Raw genomic sequence first — 12182 nt, 5'->3', positions numbered from 1 at the left:
CACGTGGTGATGTCGTGAGTGTGTGACGCTCACGCGGAGCCAGGCTGAGCTCTGTGCTGACCCACGTCTGGCCTGTGCAGTGACATGGATCTGTGTGTCCGAGCGGCTGTCTGCAGGCGCTGCACAAACATGCTCTGGGGACTTACTTCACACCGAGGTGCGTCCATCAGAGAGTAGGTTCCTCTAAGCTCCGTGTCTCTAGTGTGTTAATGAGTCATGTGGGGCCCTGACAAAGGGTCACTAAAGGCAGGACAGACGACAGCTCCTGCTTCCTATCTGCCCAGGAGGGATGTTACCTGTCGAACATCGCTACTGGATTGCTGAGACTGGATTTGTTCTGAACAGTCCATGCTGACTGTGGCTTATTGCCTTGTTATCTTCTAGCTGCTCACAAACCGATTGATCATTTCTTGCACTGTGTTTCCAGGTACCAAATTTAAGATGGCTGGTCTATGTATTCCTGGATTTTCCTTATTCCCCTTTTTGTAGATGGCGCCATATTTGTCCTTTCCCATATTTGTGATTATTTACTGGTATGTCTAGTTCTTCCTGGTCACTCCCCACACTTCATGCACTGGGATACAGACCTCTGAGATAATCACTGGACTTCCCCTCTGTCCCGGCTGTTCTCTCCTCTGGCTGCAATTTCCCTCCTTCCCCCAGACTCGGACCAGTCCCCTGGTCTCTGTGTTTTTAACGGACCGTGGGCCTTTGTCTCCCGCCCCCACAGACTGTAGCTGACACTCTGCTCCACTGGCTTAGCCGATGTGTATGTGAAGATGCTCTTTCCCTTCGGTGGCACGTGGACCCCATTTCAATTGGTACAGGCCCTTGGGCTGCCCCTGCCACTGCCTGTGCAATGGGATGAGATGCAGAAACTCCTGTGAAAGCCGGGGGGCTCATGCTCTGTGCGGGCTCCGTGTGTGCAGGACCAGGCACAGAGCTGTGGCTGGACGTGCTGTGAAGCAGCTTCATGTTCAGGGCGGCTCTGTGCGGTGACGGACGCCCTGCGCCGCTCCCAGGGGACGCTGACTGGCCCCTGAACCCGAACGCAGACGGCTCTTTCCCTGGGCCACACGTGGGGAGAATCCGTGACACGCTGGTCGCTAGGGCAGCGTTTGTGCGCTTCCGACGGCTCCCTTTCCACCTGACACCAGCTCTTGTGTGTGCGCCATCCTGTGCCAGGCAGCCAGCACTGTCGCCACGGCAACTGCAGTAGCGCTGCCCCCGGCGCGGTACCACTCACAGCGGCAGCAGCAAGAGACGTGCCCGGGCTCTTCCTGCGCCGTGTCGCGAGGCTTTGGGCACCGCAACCGCCCCAGGGCGCCCGATCCCTAGTGGGACAGAGCTTCCTTCCCCAGCACCCGGCTTCCCTACCCATCCCCCCCCCCCCCGCTCAGGCTCCCCTCCCGGCCACCTTCTCCCCCCACCACAGCCACTGCAGCAGCCTTCTCTGTGGCCACGAGAGAGGGGCAGCTCTGGCTTCACGTGGCCGAGTGCTGTGGTGTCCTGAGTTTGGGCACTCAGGGCACTCCAAGACAGGACTGCTTTGTTGTCCCTCATTGAGGTAGACAAGCAAGCGGGGAACCCTGAGAACTGTCTGTCTGGGGTGGGGGTAGGGTCCCTTTAAGCACGGAGCTCAGTTAGCCTCAGGCAGAAGCCCCACACTTCATGCACTGGGATACAGACCTCTGAGATAATCACTGGACTTCCCCTCTGTCCCGGCTGTTCTCTCCTCTGGCTGCAATTTCCCTCCTTCCCCCAGACTCGGACCAGTCCCCTGGTCTCTGTGTTTTTAACGGACCGTGGGTCTTTGTCTCCTGCCCCCACTGACTGTGGCTGAAACTCTGCCCCACTGGCTTAGCCGATGTGTATGTGAAGATGCTCTTTCCCTTCGGTGGCACGTGGACCCCATTTCAATTGGTACAGGCCCTTGGGCTGCCCCTGCCACTGCCTGTGCAATGGGATGAGATGCAGAGACTCCTGTGAAAGCCGGGGGGCTCATGCTCTGTGCGGGCTCCGTGTGTGCAGGACCAGGCACAGAGCTGTGGCTGGACGTGCTGTGAAGCAGCTTCATGTTCAGGGCGGCTCTGTGCGGTGATGGACACCCTGCGCCTCTCCCCAGGGGACACTGACTGGCCCCTGAATCCGAACGCAGACGGCTCTTTCCCTGGGCCACACGTGGGGAGAATCCGTGTGACGCTGGTCGCTAGGGCAGCGTTTGTGCGCTTCCGATGGCTCCCTTTCCACCTGACACCGGCTCTCGTGTGTGCGCCATCCTGTGCCAGGCAGCCAGCGCTATTGCCACGGCAACTGCAGTAGCATTGTCCACTGTGTGGTACCACTCATAGTGACAACAGCAAGAGACGCGCCCGGGCTCTTCCTGCGCCGTGTCGCGAGGCTTTGGGCACCGCAACCGCCCCAGGGCGCCCGATCCCTAGTGGAAGAGAGCTTCCTTCCCCAGAGCCCAGCGCCCGGCTCCCTGCAGAGCTCTCCTTGGGCCTATAAACAAACTGGACGGTGGCTGTGGTGCAGAGACCACTGCTGGTGATGCTGAGTGATAGTGTCTCACGTGGTTTCCTTGAGCTCCCTAGTCTGACTGTCTCCAGCTGCGGTGTCTTGTCTTAGCCTGTGAGGTCTCTGGAGCAGTGATTAGCTTTCTGCTCAGTGTTTGTGTGGGGCCTAATGCCGCAGAATCCTGGTCCATGCCTGGGTTCCTAGGTGCTGTAGTAACACAAAGAACATCAACAGTGGCTGTGAGATTTCCCAGAAGGTAAGTTTTTATAGTCTTTGGGTTACCTATTTACTTTTGGCTTGGCTTCTCCATGGATTTTTCAACAGAAAGCCTCAGAGTTTGGGCTTTGGCTGAATTATTTTCTTCTCAGCCCAGCGCTAGTAGTTTATCCATGTCCCTTTCAACACATTACCTGACCGCACAAATCTTGGTGGGGAATTGAATCCTGCTAGATATGGTGCAAGAGATCGTGCACTTTTTAAAAGTTTGTTTTGGAGTGACTGAAAGTGCATGTGCTGTTCATACAAAGCTTCTTGATGGAGGTGGGCTCTCAAACCCAGCTATGTCGAGACTGCCGGCGTTTTCAGGAGAAACTTTTCTGGAAGAGAGAGTCCAAAAAAACATCCTCCAGAAAAGCGTGTGCACTCTGCCAAAGCACATCAAAAATTATTTGCTTTTTTGACAGATAGCATCCATTCACTGTGGACACTATCTCACATGTACGCTGTGACTACTAAGGATGTTAAAGACTAGTTGACTATCCAATAAGCATTTGCTTCTGTATAGGCACTTCCGCAGTCCTCCTTTGAAATGTACCAGAGTGTAGATGTGCTCATAGACAGGGGATGCCATCCTTAGCACACAGGGACAGGGGCCTAGAGTAGGAGTATGGAGGCTGTTTTACCTCTGTCGTTCGCACTGGTGTGGGCACTGCTGGGAGACTGCGTCTGGTGCCCCAGCTCACAAAGGACGTTCTGAATCCAGTGGCTGCCGTGTGCCTGGGGGCCAAAGCAGGGTGGCCCACATGCTGAATTGGACGTTCATAATCCAGGAAAGATAAGAGCGAAGTTCTGCCCTCGTAAAGGCAAAATCTCTGGCACAAATGCGGCAGGTGGACTAACTGGTGAGGCAGCAGAAAGGGGCCTGGGGTATGAGACAGCACCATGAGTCCTTGTGTATCTTTAATGGGCAGCAAGTTTAAAACAAATAAAAGGAAGTTCTTCTTCACACAGCGCATAATCAACCTGTGGAACTCCTTGCCTGAGGAGGTTGTGCAGGCTAGGACTATCACAGGGTTTAAAAGAGAACTAGATCAATTCATGGAGATTAAGTCAGGATGAGTAAGGAATGGTGTCCCCAGCCTCTGTTTGTCAGAGGGTGGAGATGGATGGCAGGAGAGAGATCACTTGATCATTACCTGTTCAGTTCACTCCCTCTGGGACACCTGGCATTGGCCACTGTCGGCAGACAGGATACTGAGCTGGATGGACCTTTGGTCTGCCCCAGTATGGCCATTCTTATGTTCTTATGTTTCAAAATCTTTATGGGGAATCTTCAGGTGGTGGGGTGGGCTGACCACTAGGTACTCAGCCCTTATGGGCATGTCACCTGCCACATTATCTTATACTGGTTTGTCAATCTCATCATCTGATCCTGCTCTCCAAGGATATGTCTACACTAGCCCCCTAGTTCGAACTAGGGAGGCTAATGTAGGCATTCGAAGCTGCAAGGAGGTTTAATGGTAGTTCGAATTAGGAGCTTTAATTCAAACTACCAGGTCCCTGCCGCGTGTCGCCGCAGGCAGTTAGTTCGGACTAAGGGGCATTTAAAAATTGCGACCGGACGGGAAGATGCAAATAAAGCCTGGGATATTTAATTCCCGGGCTTCATTTGCAACTTCAAATGCCTACATTAGCCTCCCTAGTTCAAACTTGGGGGCTAGTGTAGACATAGCCCAAGGCTACATCTAGATTACATCCCTTTTTTGGAAAAGGGATGTAAATTAGACGTATCGCAATTACTAATGAAGCGGGGATTTAAATCACCCCCACTTCATTAGCATAAAAATGGCTGCCGCTTTTTTTCCGCACAGAGCTTTGCCGGAAAAAAGCGCCAGTCTAGATGCTGATCTTGCGGAAAATAAAGGGATTTCAAGAGGGATAAGGGATCTTTCAGAAAAGGCTTTATTTTCCACAAGATCAGCGTCTAGACTGGAACTTTTTTCTAGCAAAGCTCCGTGCGGGGGAAAAAAATCAGCAGCCATTTTTATGCTAATGAAGCGGGGGAGATTTAAATCCAAAAAAGGGATGTAGTCTAGACATAGCCCACTTGTTTAGTTGGGAAGGCGAGAACTGAAGGAGCTGAGTTTGGGGTAAAGCCAGAATTGGTGTGGGTGGGTGGACGGATGCTTTTCTGGGAGATAAAACCATCCTGTTCTAGAATTCACTTCTCTCTCTCTCTCTCTCTCTCTCTCTCTCTCTCTCTCTCCTCATTGCTGGCTGCTCCCTTCCCTCTCGGTGCAGGCCGGAGCATGGACGTGTTGAGTTACAACGCACCACGCCAGTGCATCCGCGAATACTTCCCCATGCGCAAGTGCTTTGCGTTTCTCCGGCCAGCCGGCGACAAGGAAATGAAGCAGCTGGAGTCGCTCCCTGAGAGCGCCCTGCAGCCTGAGTTCCTGGAGCAGAGCCGCAGATTCTGCCAGTACGTTCTCCAGGAGTCGAAGGTGAAGATGCTGAAAGGAGGCCACCCCGTCACCGGGCAAAGTGAGTCATGAGCGGGAACTAGCAAACCAGGGGAATGTCTGTGCAGCCGGGCTGCCCCCTCCTCAGAATAAGGCCGGGAGAGCAGGTCCTCAGGCTCCAGGGACTGACATGAGGGTAGAATGATCCTTCCAGTCCCTAATGCCACCTCTCAGCTCCATCGGCCGGATTTGAAGGGGGGAGCAACCCTCGAATCCTGCCCCTCCCCACAGCGCTTGGAGCAGAGGGGCACAGAGAGCAGCCAGCCGCTTTGAACAGCATGAGACTGCTCTGAATCTGGTGGGTGCTGTGTGTCTGGGGGCCCAGGCAGGGTGGCCCACAGGTTGAACTGGATAGCCCACGGGCCAGATACAGTAGCTTGGTGTACCACTGTACGGCTGATCAAGGGTGGGGGCTGGGAGCGAGGTGGAACACGGAAGGTGACAGTCGCTTAGCAAGTGCCGTCGTGTGCGTGGGGCTGTCCAGGAACGTGCTGATGCAATCCGCGTGCACAGAATGGGGGATCACTCATGTCGTTAATATTAATCACCTTGCTTAAGTGCTGGCTCAGGGCCAGGCAGCTCAGCACCTCCCAGGACGGAGTCTTCAGTGACTTGGATGGACACAAATTATAGTCAGTCGAGGGGGAGCCAAACCCGACCAAAGGGTTGGAGAGTTTGACCTGTTGGGAGGTTAAACCGTTGGGCACATTCGGACTTGGGAGAAGAGTGAGAAGGACCCAAGAACAGCCCCTTGGCTGCAGCGCTAATGCTACTTGTAGCACCCACCTTCCCCCTCCCCTCCCTGCCTTTCTCTCTCATCCTTCATCTGCTCAGACAGCAGCAGCAGCGCAGGAGCCAGCAAACAGAGCTGTGAACAGAGGAGTCTGAGTGGGAGTTTGGATTGTGGGACTCGTTTAGGGTTTGTTTTTGCCATAGGGGGGTGTTTTGGTTTGTTTTTGTGTTTGCCGGACTAACAGGATTTAGGTGAGAAGGCTGATTAACACAGATAGCAGTGGCCATAACCCAAGAAGTAGAGGACACAATGGGCATGTCTAGACTACAGGGTTTTGTCGACAGAAGTTTTGTCAACAAATACTGTCAACAAAGCTTCTGTCAACAAAGAGCGTCTAGACTACATCCAGTTCTGTGGACAAAGCAAGCCACTTTGTCGACATAACAGTGTGGACGCAAAGGACAGTGTAGATGCAATAATGCCTTCTATCGACAGAACTCTGTCGATAAAAGGCGTTATTCCTCATAGAATGAGGTTTACATACGTCAACAAAACTGCTGAGTTTTGTCGACGTTATGTCGACATAACTCAAAGGCAGTGTGGACGCAGGTATAGTTTTGTCGACAAAAGTCCACTTTTCTCGACAAAGCCCTGTAGTCTAGACACACCCAATGAGACTGAGTGGATGTGGCAGCTGTGGTATGTATATGATTCTGGAGGGGGTACCTGAAAGGAGTTTTGTTTGTATGAAATGCTGCCTAATAGAACTGATGGAAGAAAAGATCCAAGGATTAGAGATGCAGGTGGAAACTCTGGTCAAGTTTAGAAGGGGGTTCGAGCACATGATGGAGCAAAGGCATGAGGTGGCTGAAGGAGAAAGCTTAGGGTATGTCTACACTAGCCCCCTAGTTCGAACTAGGGAGGCTAATGTAGGCATTCGAAGTTGCAAATGAGGTGTACCGGTAGTTTGAATTAGAGATCCTAATTCAAACTACCTACTCCGTGCCGCATGTAGCCATGGGCACGGAGTTTGGACTAAGGGACATTTAAAAATGGAGGCGCCTGGGAAGATGCAAATGAAGCCCGGGATATTTAAATCCTGGGCTTCATTTGCAAGTTCAAATGCCTACATTAGCCTCCCTAGTTCAAACTAGGGGGCTAGTATAGACATACCCTAAGACATGCAGACTGGAGCAGGATCAAAGGCCTCTGAGGGGGGACTGTTGGGTGAAGAAAATGGACAGTGGAAGCATGTGACTATGAGAACCAGGCAGGGGAAAAGATGGGCCAGTGAAGGAGAAATAGAACTCAAGAACAGGTATGTGGAGCTGGAGAATGGAGAAAGGATACAGCAGGTGGCCACTGATGGTGGAAAGGCAAGGAAGAAGAGAAGAGTGGCTAGTCCCATAGATAAAGGGGAAGAGTCGATGGAGACGACACCAATAATGAGCACCAGGAGGATATAGGATGGGTTGAAGAGGATTACAAGGGAAGATAGGAATGGAAAGGACTTGCAGCCAGAGGGAACAAGGGATAGACCAGAGAATTGCACTGTCACCAGGAAAAGGCAGGTCTATGTGATTGGGGACTCCTTATTGAGAGGAATAGACAGGCCTGTAACCAGAGCTGATCCAGAGAACAGAAGGGATGTGGAACTAATGTTGAAGAGGATCCTAAAGGGAGCGGGAAAGAATCCATTGATCATCCTTCATGTAGGAACAAATGATACGGCTAGATTCTCGCTGGAATGAATCAAGGGAGACTATGCCAGATTGGGGAGGACGCTTAAGGAAATCGAGGCTCAGGTGATCTTTGGTGGGATTCTGCCTGTTCCTAGAGAAGAGCAACAAAGGTGTGATAGGATTATGATGCTCAATAGATGGCTCAGACAGTGGTGCTATAAGGAGGGCTTTGGGATGTATGGCCACTGGGAGGCATTCACGGACAGAGGACTGTTCTCTCAGTATGGGCTTCATCTAAGTAGGGAAGGAAACAGACTTCTAGGATGGAGGTTGGCACAACCGATTAAGAGAGCTTTAAACTAGGAATTTCGGAGAGACAATTAGGAGATGTCCAGGTAATCTCTACGCCGGATTGAGACGGGGGAAATGGAAGTAAGAAAGGATATAGCTGGGGGTAGGAGAATGTACATAAGGAGGAAGGGCAGAGTGGATACTAGTCTAATAGGTCATATTGGAGGTACAGTGTCTGTGCCAAATGGGGTAAAGAATGTGAGTGAGGTGAAACAGCAAAAATTAAGACGTTTGTACACCAATGCAAGGAGCTTAGGTAACAAAATGGAGGAACTACAGCTACTGTTCCAGGAAGTGAAACCAGATATTACAGGAATAACAGAAACATGGTGGAATACTAGGCATGACTGGAGTACAGGTATTGAAGTGTATGTGCTGTTTAGGAAAAACAGAAATAATGGTAAAGGTTTTGGAGTAGCATTGTATATCAGTGATGAGGTAGATTGCAAAGAATTAATAAGTGATGGAATGGAGAAGACAGAGTCTGCCTGGGCAAAAATCACACTGGGGAAGAAAACTATCAGATCTTCCCCTGGGATAGTGCTTGCGGTGTGCTATAGACCACCAGGATCTAATTTGGATATGGATAGAGACTTCTTTAATGTTTAATTAAGTAAATACTAATGGAAACTGTGTAATCATGGGAGACTTGAACTTTCCAGATATAGACTGGAGAACAAGTGCTAGTAATAATAATAGGGCTCAGATTTTCCTAGATGTGATTGCTGATGAATTCCTTCATCAAGTAGTTGTTGAACCAACAAAGGGGGAAGCCATTTTAGATTTGGTTTTGGTGAGTAGCGAGGACCTCATAGAAGAAATGGTTGTAGGGGACAACCTTGGCTCAAGCAATCATAGAATCATAGAATAATAGGACTGGAAGGGACCTCGAGAGGTCATCGAGTCCAGCCCCCCGCCCTCAAGGCAGGACCAAGCTCCGTCTACACCATCCCTGACAGATGTCTATCTAACCTGTTCTTAAATATCTCCAGAGAGGGAGATTCCACCACCTCCCTTGGCAATTTATTCCAATATTTGACCACCCTGACAGTTAGGAATTTTTTCCTAATGTCCAATCTAAACCTCCCCTGCTGCACTTTAAGCCCATTACTCCTTGTCCTGTCCTCAGTAACCAAGAGGAACAAATTTTCTCCTTCCTCCTTGTGACACCCTTTTAGATATTTGAAAACCGCTGTCATGTCCCCCCTTAATCTTCTTTTTTCCAAACTAAACAAGCCCAGTTCATGAAGCCTGGCTTCATAGGTCATGTTCTCTAAACCTTTAATCATTCTTGTCGCTCTTCTCTGTACCCATGATGCTAATCATGAGCTAATTCAGTTCAAATTAAATGGAAGGATAAACAAAAATAAATTTGTTTATCTAAATTAGTTAGGGAAGTGGATTGTACTAAATAATTTATGGATCTAAAAGTGGAGGAGGCCTGGGATTATTTTAAGTTAAAGTTGCAGAAGCTATCAGAAGCCTGTATCCCAAGAAAGAGGAAAAATATATAGGTAGGTATTTTAGACCAAGTTGGATGAGCAAGAATCTCAGGGAGGTGATTAGAGAAAAAGCAAAAAGCATATAAGGAGTGGAAGATGACCATTAATCACTGAGGATGGAGTGGAGGTTAAGGATAATCTAGGAATGGCCCAATATCTAAACAAATACTTTGCTTCAGTCTTTAATGAGGCTAATGAAGATCTTAGAGATAATGGCAACATAACAAATGGGACTAAGGGTATGGAGGTAGATATTACCAAATCCGAGGTACAAGCCAAACTCGAACATCTTAATGGGAGTAAATCAGGGGGCCCAGATAGTCTTCATCCAAGGATATTAAAGGAACTGGCACATGAAATTGCAAGTCCATTAGCAAAATATTTTAATAAATCTCTAAACTCAGGGGTTGTACCATTTGACTGGAGAATTGCTAATATAGTTCCTATTTTTAAGAAAGGGAAAAAAAGTGACCCGGGTAACTACAGGCCTGTTAGTTTGACATCTGTAGTATGCAAGGTCTTGGAAAAAATTTTGAAGGAGAAAGTAGTTAGGGACATTGAGGTTAATGGCAATTGGGACAAATTACAACATGGTTTTACAAAAGGTAGATCATGCCAAGCCAACCTGATCTCCTTCTTTGATAAAGTAACAGATTTTTTAGATAAAGGAAATGCAGTGGATCTAATCTACCTCGATTTCAGTAAGGCATTTGATACAGTACCACATGGGGAATTATTGGTTAAATTGGAAAAGATGGGGATCAATATGAAAATTGAGAGGTGGATAAAGAACTGGTTAAAGGGGAGTGTAACCCGCTGCCCTGGTGGTCCCCCCGAGTTCGGGTGACCCTCGTCCTTTCTTAGCTGATCGGGCTCTTGGCCCTCTGGCCGATGGTAGCTCCCGGCCGACCGTGCGGGCTGCCGGAGCTCGCCCTGGCTCGCAGGCGCCGGGAAGGGGGCTCGGGCCCTCCCTCACTCCGAGCCCCGACCCAGGGCCCTAAGACGGGGACGCTAGTCCCTAGTCAGTGGAGGGGGTTACGTTCCCCCCAAACCCTCCACTCGCGGGGTCCACGGCCCCGCCCTGGGTCACTTCTTCCCGGCCGGTTGTTCGGCGCGTTCCCCCCAGCAAGGGGATAGACTCACCCGGAGTCCCTGTCGCGGGGGAGGCTTCAGCCGCCGCGAGTACTGTTTCTCCGTTCCCGAGTCTCCCAGCAGACCCGGTTCCTCCGTCCTGCCTCCAGCACTCCCTCCCTCTGGTCCATGGTCCGGGGCCCTTTGAATGTCCCGCTCCCCTCCGGACGCCGGGGCCGGCGTGCTCCCGTGACTCCCGGCCCCGCCCCTCCCCGCGCTCTCCCCGTCGCTCTCGGTGACGTCATCGCCCAGCGCCGGGGAACGCGGCGGGCCGACGGCCGTCTCGGCCGGGATTCCTGTTCCCGGACTCCCCTTCTCAGTGCGGGGCGGCGCGGGCCTTGTGCCTGCCCCGTCACAGGGAGACTACAGCGAGTCATACTAAAAGGTGAACTGTCAGGTCGGAGGAAGGTTACTAGCAGAGTTCCTCAGGGATCAGTTCTGGGACCATTAATATTTAATCTTTTTATTACTGACCTCGGCACTAAAAATGGGAGTGTGCTAATAAAGTTTGCGGATGACACAAAGTTGGGAGGTATTGCCAATTCAGAAAAAGATTGTGAAATCATACAGGAAGATCTGGATCATCTTATAAATTGGAATAATAGTAATAGGATGAAATTAAATAGTGAGAAGTGTAAGGTTATGCATTTAGGGATTAATAACAAGAATTTTAGTTATAAGCTGGGGACACATCAGTTGGAAGTAACGGAAGAGGAGAAGGACCTCGGAGTCCTGGTTGATTACAGGATGACTATGAGCCGTCATTGTGACATGACCGTGAAAAAGGCTAATATGGTTGTGGGATGCATTAGGCGAGGTATTTCCAGTAGGGATAAGGAGGTGTTAGTGCCATTATACAAGGCATTGGTGAGACCTCATTTGGAATACTGTGTGCAGTTCTGGTCTCCCATGTTTAAGAAGGATGAATTCAAACTGGAACAGGTACAAAGAAGGGCCACTAGGATGATCCGAGGAATGGAAAACCTGTCTTATGAAAGGAGAGTCAAGGAACTTGGCTTGTTTACCTTAACCAAAAGAAGGCTGAGTGGAGACATGATTGCTCTCTTTAAATATATTTGAGGGATAAATGCCAAGGAGGGAGAAGAATTATTTAAGCTCAATACCAATGTGGACACAAGAACAAATGGATATAAGCTGGCTAGTGGGAAGTTTAGACTTGAGATTGGACGAAGGTTTCTAACCATCAGAGGAGTGAAGTTCTGGAACAGCCTTCCAAGGGAAGTAGTGGGGGCAAAAGACCTATCTGGCTTCAAGATAAAGCTAGATGGGTTTATGAAGGGGATGGTTTGATGAGGTAACATGAGCTTGGCAATTAATTGACCTTTCACTATCAGTGGTAAATAGGCCAATGGTGGGAAGATAGGAGTTACTATAGAGAACTTTTTTTTGGGTGTTTGGCTCATGAGTCTTGCCCACATGCTCAGGGTTCAGTTGATCGCTATATTTGGGGTCGGGATGGAATTTTCCTCCAGGGTAGATTGGCAGAGGCCCTGGAGGTTTTTCG

The 12182-nt window shown here is 50.0% G+C and overlaps 1 protein-coding gene across 2 annotated transcripts in view; it reads left to right on the top strand.

Moving 5' to 3' along the window:
- The window catches only part of LOC142819498 (guanylate-binding protein 1-like), a 47461-nt gene that overhangs the window by 16319 nt on the left and 18960 nt on the right, over nucleotides 1–12182 (top strand). For both annotated transcript variants that reach the window (XM_075907111.2, XM_075907112.2), the window contains exon 7: nucleotides 5038–5280. In XM_075907111.2, the coding sequence (XP_075763226.2) occupies nucleotides 5038–5280 (243 nt within the window). The remainder of the gene's footprint in view (nucleotides 1–5037; nucleotides 5281–12182) is intronic.

Source organism: Pelodiscus sinensis, chromosome 22, assembly GCF_052426305.1.
Source record: "Pelodiscus sinensis isolate ZL-2025 chromosome 22, ASM5242630v1, whole genome shotgun sequence".
Classification (NCBI taxonomy): domain Eukaryota; kingdom Metazoa; phylum Chordata; order Testudines; family Trionychidae; genus Pelodiscus; species Pelodiscus sinensis.
This window is presented reverse-complemented; position numbering and strand designations above follow the sequence as displayed.